The following is a 24,360-nucleotide window of genomic DNA, read 5'->3' on the forward strand; positions in this document are numbered from 1 at the left end:
CCGGTCCTGGCTTTCGGCCCCCTTCCCCTGGCAGGGCTCGAGGGCTTTCCCCACGAGGCGCCGCGTGGGTGGGTCGCGGGTGGGTCGCGGGTGCGCAGCCGGCGTGAGGACAACGGGCCGCCTGCCCGGGGTACGGCTGGTCGAGCTGCAGAGAGGGAAACCCCGGGCTTTAAGAGGCAGTTGGCAGCGCCGAATATTAAATCAGGAGTGAAGAGTTTTTCCTGGCTCCGGTGCTGCTTCCCTCCCTTTGATTTTTTTTCTTTTTTTTTTCGTCTCATCAGGGCACTTGTTCACCTTCGGGTGATGCCGGACACTCAGTGCTAGATCTGAAAGGATGCAAAGAATTGAATATTTTTTAAAGATGTTTTCCCTGCAAATACTGTTAATCTCGTTGGAAGTGCTGGAATATGCTCGAGAGTGATTCGCTGTCCTTTGATTAATTCAGACTCTTTAATTAATTTAATTAATTCTGAAGTCCATGGAAAAAACTGTCTAAAACAGCCTCTTCCCTAAAAAGAGAGAGACATACACCAATCTGATTTGTGAATCCCGCTGATATTTCCCTTTTTTCAGCTTTTTCAAGAATCAGATCCTAATTTATTGGCCTGCCAGACAGAAGGCGTCTGCAGAGACTTATGCTTTAGCTGGTCAAAGACACCCTTCTTAAAGGTGGCATTTGAATTCAGGTGATGCATGTGGGTCAGTGGCGCTCCCCCCCTTCTCTTTGTCCCACCCAGGCTCTTATTAGTTGTCTTTCTTTGTGCCATGCCGTGTGGTGGCTGTTGGAGAGGCTGGCCAGGGCATGTTTGAGCCAAGAGATGAGGCAAGAGTTTTTATTGAAGCCCAAGCTGGTTTAGGGATGCGTGCAACTGCAAAGGTGTCCATAGCTCTGGTGGGGTTCCAGTATGCCTGTGTGGAGGAAGTGCTGAAGGATCAGGCTGGTAAATTTTTCTCGTGTGCCTTTGGGATTGGGGTACAGAAATACTTGTTCGCTTGTAGACCCTTGGGGAAGGAGCCTCGGTTTGCCTGGGGGTCACCTGGCCTCGAGATGACGACCTGAAGTTGGTTGGGTGAGTAAGGACTCTGTGGAGCCACGTGGGAGCTCGCTGTGTGCCCTGACACCCATAGCAGCTGGCTGCAATTTTTCTCATCAAGTTGCATTCTCTGATCTTCTCTTCCCTAATCCATTGAGCTTTGTGGGAGTCCTCCTCTGAAGTATCTCCAAAGTTGTTAGTTCCAGGTAGCTCCTGGCTGAGTGCAATCAGACCTGGCCAGGAGGGGGGGGGCAGAGGAATGCAGGAAGGAATGTCTTGTTCCTGGGGCATTTCCTCCTGGGGAAGGAAGATGGGATGGAATCCTTGTCTGTAAGTAATCCAAGAGCAAAACGTTTCTCCCCTTGCAGACAATGAATCGTTTCAGCGAGCTGACACTGTTATTTGTGGCTCTTGGCAAACCAGATAAGAGCTTTCTGCCAGACACTTGCTCAAATCAGTGCCAGCCCCAGCCCCGCTGATTGCCTTTCTCTGTTGCCTTTCTCTGTTGCGCTGGGTGGGAGAGAAGCCTTTGTGTACCACCGCAGCAATCACAGTGGCGCTTTTGGGTGAAGGAAGGTTGTTGCTGGGTCCCCTTGGTTACACAGTTGCTGATGCTCGTCCTTGTATCCCTAGGCCTTTTTATTTTCCAGAGAGGATGCCACTTTGGAGAAGGAATTTTTCCTGCCTTGCTCTTCTTCTGTGGCTGTGAACAGCTATTTCCAAGACTCCTTTTCTTTACCCTTGATCTAAACCTTGCATGAGGCTGGTTACACATGCTCATTAAACGGGGAATTAAATCACATAGGAATGCTGCTTGCTTGATGTCTTCTCCATTACAGAGCTATGCTTAGAAGTTGAGGCTTTTCAAGTGATTGTGTGGGCTTTAGCTAAGCTGTGAAAAAAGTCTTGTAAACAATACGCCATTGTGATGAAGGCAGAGTAAGATTAATTATCACCTGTCCTATTAAAAATCTTCCCATTTGGGAGCATAATCAAACTGATCAAACAGCGTTGTGCTTTTCCAGATAACCAGGTGAACTTTGAGTGGCTCGGGAGCAAATGCAAAATGAGCAGCGGAGGACAGTGCAGAAGACGCAGTGGGCTCTCGGTCTGACCCACGAGGATTTGAAGATGTCTGCGTGCAGTGACTTTGTGGAACACGTTTGGAAGCCCGGCTCCTGCAAAAACTGCTTCAACCCAAAGAGTTCCCATCGACTGCAAACAACCCCAGACACGGGAGCTCGTGGCGTGCTCCCGAATGGAGTTAGGACCAAGCCTGAGAGCCTCGCATTTGACGACGAAGGTGTAAATACTTCCCCCTTCTCAAAGCCAACAATTGCTGTGAAGCCAACGATGATAAACTCGGATGTCTCTGACGCGTGGGCGGATGTGAATATGAATGCAGATCTGTCACAGGTAATGATTAATCCAGTCAAAGCATGACTTCCCGTTACTTACCTTTTCTCGGGGGTGCCAGGAATAGCTGTTAAAACAGTTTCCTTTTTTTTTTTTGTTTTTCCTTCTGGTCTTGACTCAGGTTTTGAAGCTGTATATTGCCTTCTCAAAGTATCTTTTGATGAAGCTGAATGAGCTTTTGCTCCCAAGTCATATGCAAAGGTGCTTACAATTACATTGTTTCCTTAGGAATTTCCGGATTTAAATGAGGATGCAGGTTAAAGTTATTTTCCTGGGAATATTTACAGAAAAGATGTCTTGCCTGGTTGCAGTCAGTGGTACCTGGATCCATGGTCTTTGTGGGTGAGGAAGGAAGTGCCCCACCTTCCTACTCTTTGGGCTCCCAACCTTTGCCAGAGCAGTAATGCCCTCTGGGTGTAGCACCGCTCCCTGCCTGCAAACTGGCAAGCCCTGTGGTTTGAGTTGCATCAAGATGGGTGGTGCACTCCTCACCCTGACCAGCTGATACCAGCACTGTCCCAGCCATGCAGAGTGAAGCATGGGCTGCTGTCCCCCTGCCTGTGGCATAGGTGTACTCCTATCTCCTCTTGCCCCAGAGGAGAGTCAGGGCTCACTGGCTCTCTTCTTACTCTCCTGTTGCTATTCCTTTCTTCTGTTTTAGGGGTAAAGGGCACACGAGTGCAAGCTGCCATCATCAGTGGGGTTTGATTGGTACATGCAGATTTCGCCCCAGCTGGAGTTTTGCGCTGTGGGAGCGGGTTCTGCCACTCTGGAATGGGGGTCGCTTCAAAGACGTGTGTTACTCTGCATCTCCTGCTTCTCCCTTGGCAAGCAGCATAGATCTCCCTCAGATGAAGAGATTTCAGATACCCTGCCTGCTCCCCAGTCCCTACTGCTGAGCATTGCCAAGGATAACCTGTGATAATCTGTGTCTGCGTTCCAGAGTCACACACTCTGGAGCAGTGTGAAGTGAAATGAAAATAAGCAGAGAGAGGTGCAAATACTCCTTCCCTCTCTGAATCTTTAATTGCACGGTGATTCACAGACAGGATGACAGGTTGGACATGTTTCTGGCAGCAAACCCATGGAAAGAGAAAGGAAAATGCCTTATTCCACTGCACTGCCATTGTTAGTAATGCAAGGATTGCAAATGGTCCAGGAAATATGACAAGTGTAGTTTTAGTAAGAAATGTGGAAGTTATCAGTGGGATGAGCCCAGCAAAACGGATGGTGAATGCCAGAGGACTGTTCAGCAGAGGTGGACTTCAGTTTTTGCAGTTTGTGTTTCGTGTTGGTTTCTTTATTTTATTTCTCTTTCATTTTGCGTATGCACAGCCTGACATATGCACTTTTCTCTTTGATCTGTGCAGGTCAGCTGGGGCGTGGTTTCTGGCAAGCAGCTCCTTCTGAAATCAGGAGATGCAGAGCGGATCTGCCTTGACAATTTTGGCAACGGTGGTGTGAGAAAACCCTTCCTTCACAACCTGCCCAGCGACTGCTTGTCTTGCTGTCCTCCTAGCTACTCCATGGTGGGTCTGCGCAGCCTGGAGAGTCGAGTGGAGAGAAACGTCTCCATCCACAGCCTGGTGCTTGTGGGTGAGGTGGGCAAGCAGGAGGACAGAACCAAAGACAAGTTTGCCCTGCCTCATCGAGCCCCATGCCCTAATCCATCTGCGCTGGGGGACAGAAGCACCACTAATTCCAGCAGAAGCCCTTCTTCCCCAGCCAGAGAAGGAGCAGTGCTCCTTTCAGAGGGCGACTGTGGTCACGTGTCCTCTGGCTTTGAAAGCGAAGGGGGTGAGTACTGTTCGATCACAAACTGCCACAGAGAGCACTCCATCTCGTGGGAGTCGTGTTGCGCAGAGGGGAAGGCTGCACGGTGCGAGAAGGAGAGTCACGCTCCCTGCGGATGGAGGCAGCGGAATGCTCCCGAGGTTCCTAGGCCAAGCGGTCGGGCAGTCAAGTTCAGCGAAGAGGAGCACAGAGCTGTAAATGTGGCCTTCTGTATCCCAAAAGACCACGGTGATCCTCTCCCCTATGCCCTGCGCTCAGAGAGGAAAAAGCCATCTCTCCACACTGAGCCTGTCGCCCTCCCTGAGAGCACAGGAGGCAGCAGGGCAGCTGCCTTTGCTTTGTCCCGGGAGGATGAGGACTCGCCTCTCCCTGTGGAGCCCTCTGTTACAGGAGGCCCCCAGACTGAGGGTTTGGGCACCCCTCAACAGGCTCTGGTGGAGCCGCAGCGCCCTCGCCTCACCGAGCCAGCCTGCGCCGATCCAATCTATGCCGAGAGCACCAAGAGGAGGAAGGCACAGCTGAAGGCTGTCAGTGGGCAGTCAAAAGCAGAGAAGCTGGCCCACGGCACTGTCAAGGAGCAAGCTGATGGGTCATGGAGGGATGGCGGCTGGGCTTTGGGAGGTGAGAAGGAATATCAGGACTCCACTGGCCAGGTGGCAGCAAAGATAACTGTAATGACGGCGCACAATGAGGATGATCACAAGACAATATTCCTCAGCAGCCCTGACTCAGCAGTAGGAGTTCAGTGGCCATGTATCAGCCCCACTTCCCAGCCCGATTTTGGGACTTCATCACCTGCCATTGAGCCTGGACAGATTTTTCAAGCATCTGGAAGTGAAAACACTCCAAGATTTCATCTGGCAGCTCCTTCCAAGACCTCACTTAGTGACGGTCCAGCCATTCCCCCAAAGATGTCCAAAAACAACCAACCAGGCAGCGAGGGGAACCGTGTGCCCCCAGTAAGCTCCCATGTGGCAAGGTTCGGTGATGACAACAGCCATGATGGGGCCGGTGTTCAGCTGCTGCCGAGGAGCTGTACTGATGCAGGTGCCTTTGGGGCATCCCCTTCTCCGTGCGCTCATGTGAACGGGGTCCCTGTGGAGGAGTCCGGTAGAGGCCTGGCAGGCTCGTCCTGTGACAGGAGACAGAAATACTACACCCCAAAATGGACCAAGCAGTGCCGAATAGAGGAGGAGGAGGAGCAGGAGGAGGAGCAGGAGCTCTCAACTCACCCATGGGCAGTAGGAGCTGAGAATGGAAAAGCTGGTGCCGACTTTGTGGATGATGGCCCGATGCTGGAGAGCCAGGCTGGGATCACCAAATCATCTTCTTTCTCCTTTGATTTCCCTAAAGACAAGAGTAATGGCATGGAGTTTGCACCACCGCCGCCGCCACCAAAAAAGCAGTCCAGGTACAGCCCCCGTGAGTGTGTGTGTGTGTGTATGTGTGGTGGTCTATGAACCATCTGCAGTTGGGGTATTTGCTGCAGGGGTTCCCTGGCTAGGAAGTGCTTCCTGTTCTTTTTTTCTTCCTTTTCTGTTCAAAGGTGGGCTTTCAGGAGCATGGGAGGTGACTGCACAGCTGAAAAGCTACATATCTTTTTATTCTGAAGAGCTGTCTGATCTTTTCAAGCCTTGGTTTGAATGGCATGTGCACTTGTAAAAGCCCTTCAGGGCTGCAAGGTGTGGCCTTGAGTCCCAATATTCAAGCGAAAATAAGATCTGTGCCTGGGATAGCTGGTGTTTCCCAGGTCATCTTCATTCTGTCTTGGCACAGTTCCTTCATGTCAAATAGGACAGAAAATGTGGTGTTGCAGTCTCCTTGTGTAGGTGGAACTGGGCAGCTTATCTTAATGCCTACAGCCAGGGCCTCCATTTTCAGTCTGGCTCTAATGTCTTTTTGCTTTTGAGGTGAACTCTGGAAGCTGCAATTTCACAGGGAGGGCTTCTTGCCTGCAAGCAGGTAATTGGAGCTTGCCCAACATGGACTTGTTCTGTGTGGGAGCCACCTGGCTTCAGACAGCCTTCCGCTCACCACTCTCCTGGAAGTCAGGTTTGCAGGCAGGGCAACAGCAGGCCCCAGAAAACAAATGTGAATGAGGGAGTTCTGTCCATCTGGGAAGAAACTAGCTTTGCTAAGCAATTAAAAAACAACAACAACAACAACAAACAACAACAACAACAAAAAACAAACAAACAAAAAAACCCAAAACAAAACAAACAAACAAAAAAAAACAAGAACCAAAAAAAACCAAAACCAGGCTTATAATACTTTGTGTGCATTCAGTATCTGCAGCTATGTGTGTCACAAAAAAAAAAAAGAAATGGAAAAAAAGAAGGTGAAATGGGGGAAGAAAATTTTATTTGCTGTCCCTGAATTAGGTTGTCTGAACATACTGGAGAGGGATACTTTCACTTTCTGCAGGTATCCTGTATTTGCTTTATTGTGTGTGTCAGTTTTGGTACCTGAAATTGTGCATTGCACAATGGATTTGTCTCCAGCTCCTTGATTTAAAAGTCAGAAGAAGGGATGGGTGTTTGGAGGAGAACTTACTTTTGGGGTCCCTGGTCAAGCTTATGCGTAGATATCATGATCTCCAGATTGAGACTGTGAATTTTCTGTGTGTTTTGGGGTTGGCTAGCCCAGGGAGCTAGTGTTTTAAATTGACAAACAGGTGGACAAATGAGTTTTCTTAAGGAAAGGGAAGAGATGAACAAATGGCTTTAGTTCTTCTTAATGCTGAGCTTCCTGCTGTGGTGCTGCATGCCTGCTGGAGTCAGAGGAAAGGAAAGGTCTACAAGCAAGTGAGCACACAGATGCCACTTGGTGTCTCCTAGCAGCCCGTGTTGTATTTGCCACATGAGGTGTTTGTTGAGCCCCAATGGAGAAGATATGATGCTGTTGAGCAGTGATCATTTAGGAAACGCCCAAGTTGCCTTCTGGAAGTCCTCTAGAACCTGATTCCTTTCCCTGCAGAGCAGACAGAGGTGACCATGCAGGCCAGAAGGGTGTGGGCACTCAGACAGCAATATCTTCCACTTGCTGTGCTAGGAGCTCCTGCTTATGGAGGAGCAGTCAAGTTGAGCCCTTTGTACTGAGGGCAAGGATGCTTCCCTGGCAGTGCTTGGAGTTTCCTTTCTGCCTTCATGGATGCTGGGAGGAGGCAGGGGGCTCCTTGCTGTGTCAGGGTATCTCCTTGGCTGGGTAACTTGGACCAGCTTTGCTCCAAGCCGGGAGCATGCCCTGCTGTTGCCCTCCTTGTGGTGTTATGATAATCCGTCCTGAGGGGTGTGGAGCATTTTATGCTCCTTGGAGAGGCTGCTTCCTGCTCCTGGTGTGATCAGGCTGTGCCAATTGTAACAGTTGCTTTTGAGTCATCCTGAAAGCATCTGTGTGCTAGAAAGCCTATGTGAAAGCAGGCAGGGAGACTGAGGTTGGGGAACCTGTGGCATCCGTGACTAGAATCTCTGGCAGAGCCAAAAACGCTGCTGGGTGGTTGAGGTAGGTGCTGGTTACCCCCTGTGGCTGTAGGGCGTGTTGTGCTACAGGTATTTGCCTCCTGAGGGCCTTGATGCCTTTGGCTGAGCTGTAGGGCGCTTTACTCACAAAAGCATATCCCTCCCTCCGACTACCAAACTGAATCCTCAGCCCTGAGGAGTGATCTGATCAGAGGCAGGTTTTGCAAGCAAGCCGGGCAAACCCGGATCGTTGCTTTGTTTGTTTGCTTCCAGTGTGCTCTTGTTTCTGTCTCCAGGGTGTCTCTGAGCGTGTCAATGCAGCACCCAGGGCGGTGGGAAGGGATAGCTGCGTGCACAGCTGGTAAAGTCACCACAGTGGGATTGTGTTACCCCGGGCAGCCCTCGCTTGCAGCTTTGGGCCATGACATGGCTCTGACCTGGTGCTGGAGGAGCATTCCATCTGTTCCTCCCAGGCTGCAGCCAAATGCCTGAAGAAGGAGAGTCACAAAGGTGACTCTAAGGCGCATCCATACTCTCCTAGTGCCAGGCAGTCTGTGGACATGTGTTTGTCCCTAGTGGAAGAACCACTAGTCCTTCTGTTATGCTTCCACAGTACCTCACAGAGACTGAGCGCCTCAGCATGAGGCATTCCCTGGTGCCGCAGCTGCAAAGGCTTCTTTGGTGGATGGATGGAGTTAAAGCCAGCATAGATCTGGTTGTGGCACAGGCTTTGGGCTGGGGACTTAGCAAAGCAGGGTTCATCTCTGCTGTGGGAAGGGCGTGTAACGACCCTTTTTCCTTCTAGATCTCAAGCTGCAGCAAGATATTTGATTTCATGCTGGAAAATGAAGTTTGTCTGTTTGAATTTCCTATTTTAATTTAATTGCTTACTTTAAAGAAAACTTGCGTGTGTGTTTGAACTAGTTATAAAGCTGAGAAAGGAAAAACAAGTCTGTAGATTTTGTTTTGTTCATCTTGGCTCTAACAGTTAAAAGGGGAAAAAGTTTTTACAGGGTACATTCCTGCCAGATACTGAGGAAACTCTGGTGTTGGAGTAAGCTGTCTCTGAGGATGGCAGAAGGAGCAATTTTAGAGGGGTTTAAAAGTTGGCATGTAGAAGGAAAATAATGAATTTATACCTGTTTCATCCTGTATAGAGCTATTCTGGATCTCTTGCAATTGTTTCTTCATACAATCCTCTTGTATGAAAGATTATAGATATTTAATGTTTACTTGCTCTGAAACACAATGGCAAATGAGTTTTAATTACAAGAGGGAAGAGATTGGAAAGGGAAGATGGTTGCTGGTCCTCTTCCAAAAGCTGGGAAGGTAGTTGGCTAAGGAAAGGGCTCACTAGGGAAACTAGGATCCCCAGGATGTGTATGTGCAATGAAGATTTAAAGGTTCTTTGGTGTGAAGTGCTCTAGCATGGCCTTCAGTTTCTTGGCACAAGGAATGAATCTTTGCTGAAATTTATGTCTCTCTTATGCAGAGGCTCAGGCTAAATGATAGTTGTAGTTTCTTCTAGCCTGCAAAACGTTGATGGTTAATTTATTTCATGTACCTCTTAAAGAAAGGAAACAGTGATGCTGCTTTACATCTTGAGCTGTTTTCATCATAATTAACGCCACCTTCAAAAGGCAACGCTGCAGATAGCTTCTGAAATTTGCTGAATGCACTTGCTTGGGGTAACAAAGGTGTGTAGCACAGCACTTCCCAACACCTGTCATCGCTGAAAGCAGCCAGGACAAAAGAGCGTGAGGTGTGCCAAGATTGCGTGTTACGGTGCTGCTGCCACCGCTTACTGCCAGAGGGAACAGAACACAGGAATGTTTCAGAAAAACTAGTGTTGGGAATCGGATCACCAGGAGAAGAGACAGGTGTTGGGAACTGGATCGCCAGGAAAAGAGCCAGGTTTGTTCCTCGCTGAGGAGGCAGCGCTAGCTGGTGGCACTGTGCTGTGTGTCCCTTGCCAGGAATCAGTCTATGGCAGAGCAGCACTGTACCTGAGGCAGAGTATTCCTCTTTCCTTGCCATTCCTGAGGCACCTGTTTCTCTTTGGAGCTCAGTGTCAGACTGTAGCCCAGCGACAAAAGCGTACTGGCATCATGGTGCCGCTGTGGCAATTACAAATGCGGTTGGAAGTCACAAGGATCCCAAATTTTGATCCTTTTTGCTGTGACTACGGATGATAGCAGGTACTTACTGTTTGATCTAGGACAATACAGATTTATTATTATTAATGTAACAAATTATAATAAATAAATAAGAAACTCTGGATGGCACTGATTTAAGTACACAATTAATAATTACTTAAGTAAATAAAAGAAAAGAGAGTATGGCTCAAGCAGGAGAGAGAATTATGCTCCAGGGCAGGGAGGGGATACACCTTTTATATTCCCCTGGTGGTTTTAGTCTGAAACTAATCAGGAATTTCTCATGCTGCTTCTGCCAGTGAATCATTTTTAAAAGGTTGTGATTTATCAGCCAATCTTTTAGGAGAGCTTGTTTCTTTTAAAATTAAAGTCGTTCACTCTTCTGTGTGTTTCCTGTCTTACTACTTAAAAAAGTACAGAGTTGGAAATTGAAATGACGTGTGTTATCTTCTTCACAACATCAGAGTATGCAGGGATTTAAATTTTGACCTATCTACCATCTTAATTCTGCACCCCATCTGAATTTTCCCGTGCATCTCCAGACTCCAAACTCTAGTTTCAACTTAATCTACTCTACATAAAACTCCTTTGGTACAGGGAGGAGTGGTGTATGTACCCCTCTAAACAGAGCTAGGAGTGTTTCAAAATCCTCTTTTTCCCTTACCTCTGTTCTGGTTTCTCCACATTTGCCAGCTAGTAGTGGAAAGATAAGTACAAATCTAAGCTTCAAATGTTGTAAGGTCCTGTATGCTGGGTTTTAATTTCCCTCTGCTTGCAGGGGAAGATGCTGGAAGAAACAGCAATGGAGGAAGATATAATTATTCACATTTCATGATAGACAAGCATATGGTACAATGATGCTTCCTCTTGTGTAGTAATTATGCCCAGCCATATGTTATGTTTGATGCTGTAATGCAGTCTGACTTTTCTCTCCTCTGTGCATTAGTTCCATTATTTTATTCTGGGAGGGGATATCTTCTTGACATTATCACCAAACATCTCCTGGACCGCAGATTGGTTTGTGGTGATTTGTGTGTGTTCTCTGCTCTCCTCTCCCTGTTCCCCTGTCACATGATTTATAAAGCTCAGCATCTCTGTTATCTGTTCAAGTCCTGTCATCTGTGCTGAGAAGGAGTGACCCCCTCCTGCCGGCACAGAAAGGCTGAGAGACTCCTGTGATAGGAGTGCAGAGCCAGCACTTCTTGTGATCAGGTCTCTGCTCCGGGAGAGGCATGCCCCGTGGCATCTTCCAAAGCTGCCAACAGGCTGTGCATGTGATGGCTTCTGGAAAGGAGCAAGCGGGAGCCTTGCAGCTCTTGTGCCTGGGTGGCCTTCTCCCACTCTCAAAACCTCCTGCCCCTTGCACTTGGGGAAGGCAACCAGATCTGCGTGTCAAATCTCAGACGGGAAATTCAAGCCGAAGGTATGTCCAGAGGTTCCTGGGGCAATATCCCAAGGCGTGCGTGTCTGCTGTGGTTAGGGCAGCCATGCTTTGGTTCCCATCTTCATGCTTTCTCTGAGAAGTGCAAGGCATGCAGCTGGTGATTTTGGAGTCCTTTAGCAACATCAGGTGGGACACCAATTTGTTAAGAAATGTGAGATTCAAGACATGGCTACTGCTTGAATGTGAGTTGCGGGAAAGGCAAAGCGTGGCCTCGCCAGAGATGCTATGTGGGACGTGGGAAATGAGCTGGTTCCCTTTTTAATACTATAGAACTCCAGACTCTGGGGTTTAGGTTTTTTTGGTTTGGTTTGTTTTTTTTACAAGATCTCTCTTTTCAATCTTGACTTGTTTTAGGCAGGACTGTGGAAACTCATGTGGGAAGTCAGCTGGATGAAATTGTTTATGGTGGGAAAACTGGGGAGCACTGAACAGGAAGAGTTGCCTGAATATGCCAGTGTGTTGCATGGAGGATGTTGAGTAATTGAATTGTATTTAAAGCCATCAGAATAATTTGGAGAGCTGTAAATCTGTGAAATCACTTGTTTTATGTTATTAGATTGGGAGGGCTGACTCCTGTGACCTGTTCTTTATGCACAGGCACATGAAGAAGGCTCTGGTGCTGCTCTTGAAGTTGCTGGTTTATATTTAAGGTGCTGAGCAGGCGTTTCTGGGATGGATATAAATTAACCACTGTTATATCTTTCTGAAGATGTTTGCAAGGCAGTGACAGGGCGGGGACAGAAATCCTAATGTTTTCTTCAGGTTTAACATGGGTTGATACTCTTTATTTCCAATATCTTTTGGTAAAAAGGGCAAGATGGAGAACAGACACTTCTGCCCCTGAATTCACATGTGGTGGAAGGAACACTAGCAAAGCAAGGGAAGTTGGGGTTAGTTGTAAATCATGATCTCACAGGCTGTCACAGTGATGAGCTGTTCAGCTCTTGGGTTGGAATTCTACTGAAATGGGAGAGTTTGACCCTAGCAAGTGTTTTCAGTAATTCTTTGGTATAGAGGGCGGTGTTTTTATCTGTGCAGGCTGCAGCCTGGGCTTCAAGCAGCTCCTAGGAAAAGAGGGAGACGTAAAGCAGAGGTATTTCCAGGAGGTATTAGCTGGCCGGGCTGTAACATCTGAAACAAGGGCAGGATGTCGTTTAAGCGGCAAACAATTTCTATTTCGGTGCGCCTATTCAGGAACTGCATTTTACATAAGTCGCGGCGGTACGGAGAGGAAACGGGGCTTGCTGTGCGTCTGATTTCACCGCGACATTGAGCTCAGCACAGGCAGCAGCCAGCACGGGTCTGGCAGGCGCCGCGTTGCGCCCAGGTTGCTTGGAGGAATAGGTGTGGCCGTGCGCGGTGGACCTTGGACCGCGCCGAGCAAAGTCCCATCTCTCTCTGAGTGCGGGAATGGTAAGGCAGCTCTGTGAATTTGTGCTTAGTGATGGGGAAGGAACAGAAATGCACCAACTTTTCTGGGAGGGGGCCTGGGGGGAGGACTGTGTTGGAAAACATCTGTGCGAATCGAGACCAGCTCTCTCGTAAAAATCTTCTTCTCCTATGGATTCAAATGCTTCTTTGATTCTTGCCAGGTCAGACAGTGCACCCGCATGGGTGTGCACCCTTGTGTTTTTTCCACCCAAATTACTAAAAGTTAAACATGTGAGGAAATTATAGGATAAACTTGTAACATTATAGTAACAAAAAAAAAAAAAAAAAAAAAAAAAAAAAGTATTTAAGTGCAGTTGGTTGCTTTCAACAGCATTAGTTGTAACAGACCTAAAATCTCAACCTCTCTTTCTCTCTCCCTCCCTCTCATTTTTTAAACTGTGACTTATGTGGTGCATTGTGAAGTTTTGTAAATCATCCCCAAGAGGCTTGCCATGGTAAATTCATCACTGGTGCAAGACCAGTGTCTCTGCTGAGGTTATACCTGAAGTGGTTTTTAGAGTCTTATTTTCATCAGCCTCTGAGTATTTTTAGACCAAGGCTGCTCAGGCAAATGAGGAAGTCTGGCAGAAGTTTCTTCCGGGCTTTTCATACACTCTGCTCTCCATGTGGTGGTGCGGACATGAGAGTAAGTGCTTTGTCTGGATTGGGAACGAAACATTTCTCAGTCTTTAAATGAAAATCTCTCATAGCATCTGCCGTGCTTGGGAGTTTTGGACAAGGAGGGATCCTGTGCATGTGAACAGGGTGCCACAAGAAAATTGTTGTGCATGTCTTTTGTTTGTCTTTCTCAGCAGCTATCCAACCGTCTGATTAGGAAATGCCAGATACCTTCCAGCAAGATAGCTGGTGGAAATCCTTTTACTTCTGTCCCAGTCTGCCACTAACCTCTTTACCTTCTTAATGAATGTCTTGAATTTTATCAGCAGATTGGCAGTTTTACTTAGAAAATGTGTACCAATAATCTTTGTTTGCTGGCTGACAGAGTCTGAACGGTACCAAAGCTAGGAGTGTTTATGCTCTGCTCTGCTGCCTGATTTCAACAGTTTCTGTTTGTTTCCACTGCAGAAAAAATGAACAAAATTCAGGGAAAATGCTTTATCTTAGCAAGAAGTCCTGCTCGCCTGAACTTATCACTTAAACTATGACCTGGCAGGTTTTAAGAGCCTGGTTTATGGTTCGTTTTTTTTAAGGTGGAAGCTGCATGGAAAACTGTAGTTCTTACATTAAAAACTGTGTGGTAGGTTGACATGCAGAGATTGGCAGAGATACGTTTTCTGCAGAGTTGCTCCTTCTTTTGTAAGGTTTTGGTTATTACTGTGATGCACTATTGGAGACAACAGCGGCCAGGGATGGATGCCTCTTCTACTTGTCCCTCTGTCATGAAGGGATTGGGCTCAGGCATCCAGCTTTGACCTGTCTTCTGTAAAATGGGAGGAGAGATACTACTCCTTCCCATGAGAACTTTATTGAAGGCAAACAGTAGTGTATCCCCAATTCCCAGTGATGGTGGCCAAAATGCGGTGTGTTCCAGGACCTCACATGCGCTAGGCAAAGGAGGTGCAAGATGGGGCTGAATGCTTTTGGCTCATCGGTTTTCCTTTTCTGCTCAGGCCCAGCTAGTTTCCTTTGCAAGGCTGGCATGGGGACTGTAAGCCTATAACCTGCCCAGAGTCAGTGGGATACCATTCCCCAGGTGCTGGAGGAAGAAGAAAAATGCACAGGAATGAGGTGCTCTGGCATGTTAAAAGGCTGCACAGTGTATGGGTAGGCAGAGACCAAGCTAACACTGCCCTCAGCTTGAGTCTCCGTGCACAAGTGCACGCAGGGTATCTTTTGCCATCTTTCTCCTGACTGTTCTCTTTTACTCTCTCTAGGCACACTCCGAAAATGAACCCAAGTAACACTGAGTTGGAGAGGGTCAGCAACAGCTCTGCCGAGAGCCTCAGCCCGCCTTTCCGGAGCGTCCACGTCAGCTTCACAGCGGGCTCCAGTGACAGCCTTGACTCCGACACACAGACTGGGAGTGATGGGAGTAAGTGACCATTGAGTGTGGGAGAGGTAGCTTTGTACCTGAGGCACACTGCTGGGGCAGCATCCTCGGAGCAGGGATCGTGAGGGTCTGGTCCACTAGTTCCCCCAACAACCCTTCGTCTTTCACCTTGTAGCTCTCCTCTTGTCTGGATAAAACCTCCATCTGAAAGCCATTGTCCTTATCCTGCTTGAGCTTCATGCATTTCATGAGGTCACAAGTAGTCCTGCCGTAGAAAGTCCTCCACAGCTTTGAGGAGTACCAGAAGGAGTCTTGTACTAGAGGTGATCTCTCCCGCTTATTGTGTTCCCGGTTATTTCTTGAAGGGGAAAAAAAATCTGCCTGCACTCGTTTAATTGAGATTAAAAAATACTTACTATGAAGTCACTTTTTTCATCAGTGCGTAACTTAGACATGCACTAACATGTTCAGCAGCTCAGAAAGTATTTCCTTAGCAAAACCAACCTTCGTGTAGTGGAAGTTCTGTCTTTCCAAGAGCAACAATGTGCAGCAATAAAATTAAGAGCCAGAGCTCTGGAAACTCCATTTTTCCACCGCTAACTTGGAGTCTGAGAGTAAGACCCATGCCAGGAAATTGTACAGGGGTAAGAAAAACTCTCATGTGTTGGATCTTTACTTGCTGGGCACAGAAGCATTTCACTGTCCAAAATAATAGGGACAAGAGGATTTCTCTGCTTCCACTAACAGAAGCAACTGTTTAAACCCATCAGGGGAAAGATGATTTTTTTAAGTGAATACTCAAACGCAATTTTTTTGGCTGATGCAAGCATGAAGCTATGCAGTCAATCACTGAGGTGAGCTCAAATTAATTGGCTATGCTGTCAGATGTTAAAATATGAAGTGGAGGGGATCTTTTGAGCCCTTGACATGCAGAAGGACTCTATGCTGAAGGTGCAGAGAGCACTGTTAGGAATGTTGTGAAAGGGCTTAATTCATTACTCTCTGCTTGGGGCAGAGCCCAGCAGCACATAAAAAAAAAAAAGGTAAGAGTAGTTTGGCATTTGTGGGCTAGGCATGTGGACTGGTTGCGAAAGATTCCAGTGCTGATGTTTGTTCCCTAATACTCTCGCAAGCAAATCTTGCCTTATGAAACAGGGATTCAGCTGCATGTCCTGGCAGAGATGCCTCTGTTGAGGTGCTCTGGGCTGCATGCTGAAGAATTTTTCTTGGCTGCATGCTCTGTCAAAGCCCCTTGGATGGAAGTGGAAAGAGGTGCCATGCTGAATGATCCCTGCCTGAGGCTTTTTACAGGGTTTTAATGGAGGGAATCTTTCCTGTGGACCTGTTACGGTGCGATGCAGATGTCTGAGTTTTCATTAAAGCTTGGGGCACACATCTCAACTGTTGGGCCGTGTGCTTCTCAGCTGAAACTGGAGAGCAGTCGCTTGTTGGGTGACTGGGTGTGCAATGTAGGCAGACACCTGGGGCAAGGGTCCAACAGGAGTCAGATAGCTCAGCATCCAAGAACTGGGGCAAAAAACCCACATGCTGATGCGCATTTCCTACAGAGCTGTTTCTGAGAGTATTGGCAGAAATGGGGAGCTGAAACCGCCTTGTGTGGGAAACTCATCTCCTGCAGAAGCCAAAATCAGTGCTGCTCATTCCTGAGGTATCTCTAAAAGATGTTGCTGTGATGGGGTGCATTACAGGAGGTGCCTTGGCAGTGCCATACAGGCACCCTTGGCGGTGGAGGGGACAAATGAAAATTGACATCGTGCTACCAAACCCTGGTGGGGAGGGACAGGGCCAGATCATGCCAGCATCCACCCTGGTAGCAGAGAACTAGGGGACCTGCCCTCACCTCATGTGGTCTCAGGTGATGAGCAACTAACAGGGATTGCTGCTGTGGCACAGCTGCTATCGCTTTGAGCCTGCAAGTGACACTCCAGAACAGGCTGGAAACTCAGGAATCTGAGCCCCTGCCCTTGGAGGTTGCGTTTGATTGTTGTGAGTCACTTGGGTTGTGAGCGAGACAAGTGTCTGCTTTGGGCTGACATGAAACTGCCCCTGGGCGTTCCTGTGGAGCAGGCAGAAAGCCACTGTGGGGAAGTGCCTCCTGGCAGCTGAATCCTTACCAGCAACTTTGTGAGGAGGAAGGATGGGTTTTTACCACTCTGCAGCTTTAGAAGCTGGATTTAAAGAAGGAAATCTGCTAAGCTTGCTTGGAGCTAAACTCCACCATGCACCTTTCAAGGTCTACACTTGCTTGCAAGTTGTTAGGAGATCCAGAGTTTATCAATAGTCCCACTTGTCATTCAAGTGGCATAGAAAAATTCCCTTTAAGTTATTGTATCTTTTCTTTTAATTTCCCCTTCACTCCTCACTTGTTCTGCCTCCATGACCTGAAATTACTGCTCTTTATTTCAAGGTCAAATCACCTTTTTTCCCTTTTTCTAATGTCCTAATTTTTCCATGACATGTAAGTGTACTACCCCTCTCCAGTCTGGCCCAGGCAGGAAAGCAGCTGCTACTGCTGCTCAAAGTGAGCCAACCATCCCATCCCAATCCATGTGCAGATGGCATGTGGAGCTGCTTGAGGTTTATTGGTATGTAGTGGGGCCAAGCCTGCCCTCTGAGCAAAGGGGTCTGGCAATAAGCTGGGAGACTGGCAGGGGTGGAGGCCGGATTTTTTCAGGAGGATGGAAATTGTCGAAATCCCACACCTTGCTCAGTGACCCTTACCCAGTGTGAAGCAGGGAGAAAGGTTCAATATACTTCTTGGGCTGCTCTGGTTCAGCCAGAGGGCTGGAGCTGAGTAGCATGAGTCACTCTGTCCTTACCATACCGTGCTGCTGAAGCACTGGGTGGCAGCTCCCAGGTGAAACAGGCTGTGTTTTAAAGGTTGTCCTTGTGTAGAGTGCTCCATTCTTACCTCCCTGTGGATGACATCACAGCTTAAATATTTACCCTCTACTACCTTTTTACTGCTGTATATGCAGCTCATAGGGGAGTGGTTTCGGGGGTGGGGAAGTGCATTTCTCTAGATGGCTGGTTGCAGCCTGTTTTGCAGACCTGCTGTATTAAACTGGATTAAATCCCTAACCCCTTCAGTGAAACTTTGCAGTCGTGAATTGTTGAGGACTGTGCACTGGGTTCAAATGTAACCTAGCTTGCTGCTGTGTTTCCAGCCAGGGCCCTGGGGGTGTCAGGGATATGGAGAAGGACCTGTGCTCCCAGCCTGCAAGGGCCACTCATGATATCTTCTTGTGTGTTGTTGTCTCCTAGGACATTCATCTGAGCCAAGCCAGTCGCCCCCTCCAGCTGAGAGCCAAGTGTTTCCCCCTGTCCCTTTCCTTCCCGTCTCCAGCGAGGATGGTCCCTCCTCTGCCCCCAGCTGCCCGCCCCCTCTACCCCAGAAGAAGACGGTGATCAGAACAGTGTCCTCTCCAGATGGCTTTTTCGGGGGACAGGCATCTTCAGGCAAAGCAGCGGGTGCTGCCAGCCCCAGGCTGAATGTCAGCCACTCTGAGAGCAATGTCTGCCTCCGAGAGGAGCCTCCCTTCATCCACCCAGCCAGCCTGGGGGGCCGCCCCGGCGCCTTCTCCTCCTCCGAGTCCCTGGAGAAAGGCTCCAAAGGAAACAGCTACTGGGGCCCAGCCAGCGGTAAGAGCTCAGGGGCTTGCGTCCCCAGCAGAAACCCCCAGTCCCTTTCCTCCTCGCAGCTCAGTGTGTCCAGCCAGGTGTCATCGGCCTCCAGCCTCCACAACCTCCTGAGCAACATCGACAACAAGGAAGGGGTGTACACCAAACTGGGGGCCCTGTACGCTGAGTCCTTGCGCCGCCTGGTTGCCAAATGTGAGGATTGCTTCATGCGGGAGCAGAAGAACGAGCTGCACTTCAGCGAGAACAACTGGTCACTCTTCAAGCTGACATGCAACAAGCCCTGTTGTGATTCAGGGGATGCAATATATTACTGTGCCACTTGCTCCAAGGACCCTTCTACTACCTACGCTGTGAAGGTAAGTCCACAACCAGGAGGTATCCAGGCTTACCTCCATTGTCCAGTCTGGGAGGATAAGGCAGAGAGCTGCAGGGTCCAAGGCTGAATAGAAGTCCGTAGTAGCTGAGCTGGGACTGAACCTTCAAGCTTATCTTCCCCCTTTTTGGTGTATGGATTTGAGTGACAAAGTGAGAAGCAGACTTTGCAGTACACCTTTGATGGTGCTTTGAGAAGCACCATCAGCGCACAATGGCCTATTTTCTCTGCTTGTATTTCTCACAGGGGAAGTTTGGCAAGCAAAACCACTTCCAAAATTGCCACTCTTTCCCTACCACTGGCAAAGGTTAATCTGGAGAAGTGGTTTTCGTTATAACAAATGCCAGTCAGATGCTTCTTGCTAAAGGGGTCTGAAACCCAACCAGTTTCTCTCTAAAAACATCTTTGTGCAAATACTCTGTTGTAAACTCGGAGGCATTTGCCTCTGATGACACAAGCTGATGAAAGGCTGTTCAAAAGACAGCATTTTTGCTTCTGCCTGCCTTTTAAGTGGAACATCTGACCCAGAAACCATGTGAGTGCTTATATGATCCTGAAACTGCAGGCTATGAGATATTGCAGATGCCAATTAAACAATGCAGGGCTGACCCAGACATGCTGTTTAAGGTCAGGTCTGAAATATTTTCCTGTAACTCTATGGAATACGTGTTTGAAATGGAAACTTGAGGTGCAATAGTTCAGCTCTTTGAAACCTGGATAAAGAAGCTTATCCAACCTGTTCCATGGACATCCTGCAGATTTTGGTTCTTGATCCATGTTACTACTTGAATACAGAGATTTTCATTTCCATTCTGACTTAACACCAGGGACATCTCATTGCTGCTTACTCTTCAGCTTGTTTTCAAAACCTATAGTAATTCCCAAAAAAGCAGTCAGCGATGGATTAAGCAAGGAAAAAAAAAAAAAAAAGAAATCTCTGCTGAATTATTTCCATCATTATGAACCCTAAGGGGATGTTTTAGTTAAGTGACAGCTTAAAGCCAGTTCCATATAGTAAAAGAAGTACCGTAACCCCAACAGGGAGGCTGTAAGTAACCAGAGTGGAGTTAGATGAGATCTTGCGCCAAAACCCCTAGTCAGGCACTCCAAGCTGCAGCTTTTCTTGTGTGTTATACCTAAATCCATTGCAGCTTTCCTCCTGAAGCCTCAGAACTGTGTGGTGAACTGCTGTGTGCCTTTTCAGTCTGTGGTTCCTATGGCACGCACACACCTTTGCTTTTGCCTGCTGTGTTAGGTGGGGTTCAGTGGCTCAGCTCTACGGCTGTGGTGCATGAATTCTTGGCAAGGCAGAAACAGCACATTTCAAACTCTTCACAGGACTGCACTTGCATCTCTGCCTGTGATGTGGGATTACTCTGTGCCCTTAGTACACTGCAGAGCGTCTTAACAAAGGCCAAACCACTCCAACAAGGCCATCCTCTGTGCCAGCACAGTGATGCTGTGTGTGTGTTTAGCCATGTGCAGGGATACAGTTCCTGCAATGTTCCTGTGTGACACCATCCTTTTGGTAGCCGAAGCAGAGAATGAATAATTGTGAACCAGCTAGATTCCTAGCTGCCCCACCTGGCTTCTGGTACAGATTTTTTTGACATGAAAGAGATCACAGACCTGTTACAAAATTAGACTTGGAGAGTTCAAAATGGGCAGAGGATCCCAAGCCAAGGAGCCTGCTGAGGAGCAGGAGCCAGAGTCTGAGCGGTGCAAAGGCAGACATGGCTATGTATAAAACGATTTGAAGGAGCCAGGGTTATGTGAAATGGCTTTAGAGGAATTAAGCCAAGATATGCTCCATGCCTTGGCTTCTTTCTCCACTTAGAGATGCGTGATTAAGCCAGCCCCAGGCTCCTGCTTGGAACTTTCAGCATGGAGGATGCCTCTGGTGCTGCCAAAGTCACGAAGAATGGCTGGATGGGGAGGATCTCCCTGTATTCGTTTGGCTGCAGTTATTCTTCCAGAGACTCCTCTCTTGCCAGGAATTTCTGCCCTTTTCCTATGCCTTACACGTCTTTCCTTTGTGGGGAGGAACAAGCAGGTTTGTTCGCCAGAGGGCTGGAAGGTCTGCTCCGCATTTGGGGACCCTCTGCGTCATCCTGGGTCCCACTGCGTTAATCTGCAGTCTGCCTAGCTCTCCCAAGCTTGTCTTTCCACAAAATAAGCATGCAGCCATGGCAGGGTATTTTTGTTTAGAAAAGAGAGGGACAATAGGGATTTGAAATGCCTCGTCTCCACAGTATTGTCTCATCTGAGTGAATTACCTGCAAATGCCTAGATTCAAACCCTTGCTAAAGGAGTACAAAAGCAGCCCCCACTTATCCAGCTCGTCTCTATTCTTGTGCATATTTTAACTCGGAGGCAAAATTGATTTCTCCTCCAGTTTTGCACGCATGCTATGACTGGCAGTGGCATGCTCCAGGGTTTGAAACCTTTTATGCTGAGTTTCAGCCTGTTGCTGATTCCTGTGGATGAGATATAAATACATCACTAAATAAAGGGGGGAAAAAATGGTATAATAGAAATGCCAGAAGGTCCCATAAGCTAATGGACACTCCTATAATAGACCTGGGTTTGAGTTTGTTTATTCTCTAATGCAGTCATAAAGCTAAAATACAGAACAAACTGAAGAGAGAAGTCATGTGGGTTTAAGAAAATCTAGATTATAAAAGACTTTTTCCCCCTAGAGTTTGCTGCACTCTCACTTATTTCTAGGCCTGTTGTTAGCACCCATTTTCTCTTCGGTGTTTTTTTTCCCTTGTGTTGATGAGTGCAGCTTGTTGCTGGTTTCCCTTAGCCATTGATCATGGGGTTGAGAATAGCTGCTGACACAAGGAAGTGAGATGGTTGAGGAGGATGTGCTAATGGCTCCAGGGCTTTGGACCAGAGAAGAATTAGATGGGAAGAAAGTGCTGAAGGTCTCTGTCCACCCCTCGCTCCAAACAGCACTATGCTCGCAGACATGTCATGTTGCACAGAGCCTCATCCAGGCAAGTGTTTGCCATCTCTGGAGATGGAAGTGCCACACTTCTGCCACAGGCTTTGCTTTTCTCTCTGCACAATGTCTTCTGGGTTGTAGTAGTTTATCTCAATGACATCCATGATGTAAAAGCTATGTTGGTTCTATTGGCAATGAAACAAAACCTCCAGAAATTATTCATGGGAGGGCTACCATCCTCCTTTCCTGTACTTACTGGGCACTGCCTGGCAAAAGAAGCATGCTCAGAAATGTGACACGCACATCTGGTTGCTAACATTGGGGTGTTGCAGGACGAGAGCAATCTTCAAGCCAGGAGATAGTTTAAAGTACTTAAGGGACTTATGTGCATTCTGCTTCTCCTGTTGTCTTAGCATCTGCAACTCACAGCGTAGGAATCCACCTCTCAGCTTCCAGTCTCTGCCCTGTCACTGGTTGATGAGACTTTTCCTTTGGTCTCTCCTCACAGATTTGTAAAACCCAAGAGTCGAAGGTGGCTGCTTCGTACTGCAGCCCCGCTGTGCCGGTCCACTTCAACATCCAGCAGGACTGCGGTCATTTTGTGGCCTCTGTCCCCTCTAGCATGTTGCTGGCCTCAGATTTGGGGAAAAGCATGCCTGGGGATGGCCTCTATCCGTCCCGCACTGCCAGCGAGCACGACTGTGTGGTGGTCATTACCCGCGAGGTGCCGAGCCAGACCACTGCCGACTTTGTGAGGGACTCAGTGATGTTGCACCAAGCCAAGCCTGAGCTCTACGAACGTCGTGTTTGCTTCTTGCTCCTCCAGCTCTGCAACGGCCTGGAGCATCTCAAAGAGCATGGCATCATCCATCGTGACCTGTGCCTGGAGAACCTCCTGCTCGTTCCCTGCAAGCCCCCCATGAGCTATGCAAAAGCCAAAGAAGACAAACACCTACCCCGCCTCATCATCAGCAATTTTTTGAAAGCTAAGCAGAAGACTGGAACTGGAGACTCCAAACTGAAGAAGAGCCAGGCCCGGCTGGCCCCGGAGATTGTGTCGGCTTCTCAGTACAAGAAGTTTGATGAGTTTCAGACTGGTATTCTCATCTACGAACTGCTGCACCAGCCCAACCCTTTTGAGGAGAAGGTGCACCTCAGGGAGCAGGAGTACAGCCCTGAGGACCTCCCTGCTCTACCCAGCCTGTCCATCTACTCCCGGGGGCTCCAGCAGCTGGCCCACCTGCTACTGGAAGCAGACCCCATCAAGCGTGTGCGGATCACCGAGGCCAAGCGGATGCTGCAGTGTCTGCTTTGGGGGCCCCGAAAAGACCTCATGGAGCAGCCCCTCAGCCACGAGGAAACCCTGCGCCAGGTGCTCCAGAACTGGGTGGACATGAAGCGTGCCCTGCTCATGATGAAGTTTGCAGAGAGGGCTGTGGACACAGAGCGGAGCATTGAACTGGAGGACTGGCTGTGCTGCCAGTACTTGTCGTCTGCTGAGCCGGCCTCCCTCTTACACACGTTAAAACTGCTGCAGCTGCTCTGACCTCGGATGCGTCTGGGAGGCAGCTGAGGGCTCCTGGTTGCCTTGCAGCTAAAGGTACACAGCCCCTTTACATGTGAGAGGTTGGAGTCTCAGCAGCAGATGCATGTTCAGCTCCGGCCCTGCACTCCAGTCAGAGTGCACCAGACATGTTTAGTGTCCTCAGCAGGCAAAACTGGGAACCTACCCCTATTTGGGGGGAATTTTCTTTTTTTTTTTTTTTTTTTGGTATGTTAAATGTGGACTAATAAAGTCCTGCCTGCGTGTGTGCATGTTTCTAATGAACTCAGTATACTTGAGTTGATTTCTGCGCCTCTGGGACAGTCCTCTGATCCCCTCCTCTTCTAAAGCTTCAGAGCCCAGGAATACCACCATGCTCCAGGGTGGGCAGCAGAGATGAATGGTTGACTGCTTCTCCTGGGGACCTGCTTTGCAAGGGAGAACCGGGAGGCACTTTCAAATTCGCATCTTTTATGGGTTTTGGCATCCATTCTGCTTCTTACTTAAAAAAAAAAAAAATTGCTGCTTGTTTCTGTTTATCGGTTGCATTTTTCACTGTGGGCAATTCAGTATCAGGTGCCTGTTAGTTCTGTTAGATACTAACATGGCTTTCCTCTCTAGTGGGGCAGCCATGCAGGATCTTGGATATGAAAGGGTGAGAGAAAGCCCGGGATGGGTCTGTTCATGAGGATGATGCTGCTGCATGCTGGGAATTACCCCTTGTAAATGGAAAATCCCCAATTCACCTTCAAGGCTTTGGAGGGGAAGTCAGGGCCAGGTTGCTTTGCTTTCCTATCCCTTCAGCTCCTTCCCTTTGCCTGGTACTTCACTTGTACTTAGTGTCTAACATTTATTTAACCCCTTTATTGAGAGATGACCTGGCATGTGAAAGGCCAGGGGCACCAGCCTGAAGGCTGGGAGAGTTTTATTGCTGCTCATGTTTGAATTAGAAATGCCCAGGTGGCTGGGTGCATTGCAAATGTGCTCCTGCAACAGATGTGATGCAGGGGCAGCACAATAAAAGAGGGAGAATCTGGCCTGGCTCCCTCCAGCCCCTTTCCCTCTTACCAGACATAGAGCAGCTACT

The 24,360-nt window shown here is 48.3% G+C and overlaps 1 protein-coding gene across 1 annotated transcript; it reads left to right on the plus strand.

Annotated features, from left to right (window-relative positions):
• The first annotated feature begins 212 nt into the window (after window positions 1-212).
• On the plus strand, window positions 213-23,552 carry PRAG1 (PEAK1 related, kinase-activating pseudokinase 1). The gene is made up of 6 exons (XM_027891841.1): window positions 213-1,070; window positions 2,060-2,450; window positions 3,821-5,655; window positions 14,629-14,786; window positions 18,030-18,763; window positions 22,239-23,552. Exons 2-6 carry the CDS (start codon window positions 2,094-2,096, stop codon window positions 23,274-23,276), a joined length of 4,122 nt encoding a protein of 1,373 aa, XP_027747642.1. The 5' UTR covers window positions 213-1,070; window positions 2,060-2,093; the 3' UTR covers window positions 23,277-23,552.
• Window positions 23,553-24,360: the final 808 nt, after the last annotated feature.

Source organism: Empidonax traillii, unplaced genomic scaffold, assembly GCF_003031625.1.
Source record: "Empidonax traillii isolate 1590-97213 ecotype Southwest subspecies unplaced genomic scaffold, ASM303162v1 scaffold331:size1191723, whole genome shotgun sequence".
In the NCBI taxonomy this organism is placed as follows: Eukaryota; Metazoa; Chordata; class Aves; order Passeriformes; family Tyrannidae; genus Empidonax; species Empidonax traillii.

Bases quoted from the DNA above. Each gene is read 5' to 3' on its own strand.
- PRAG1 (XM_027891841.1), top strand. From the start codon at position 2,094: ATGCAAAATGAGCAGCGGAGGACAGTGCAGAAGACGCAGTGGGCTCTC. The intron at 2,451-3,820 runs GTAATGATTAAT...TGATCTGTGCAG, and splicing joins TGAATGCAGATCTGTCACAG to GTCAGCTGGGGCGTGGTTTC. The intron at 14,787-18,029 runs GTAAGTGACCAT...GTTGTCTCCTAG, and splicing joins ACAGACTGGGAGTGATGGGA to GACATTCATCTGAGCCAAGC.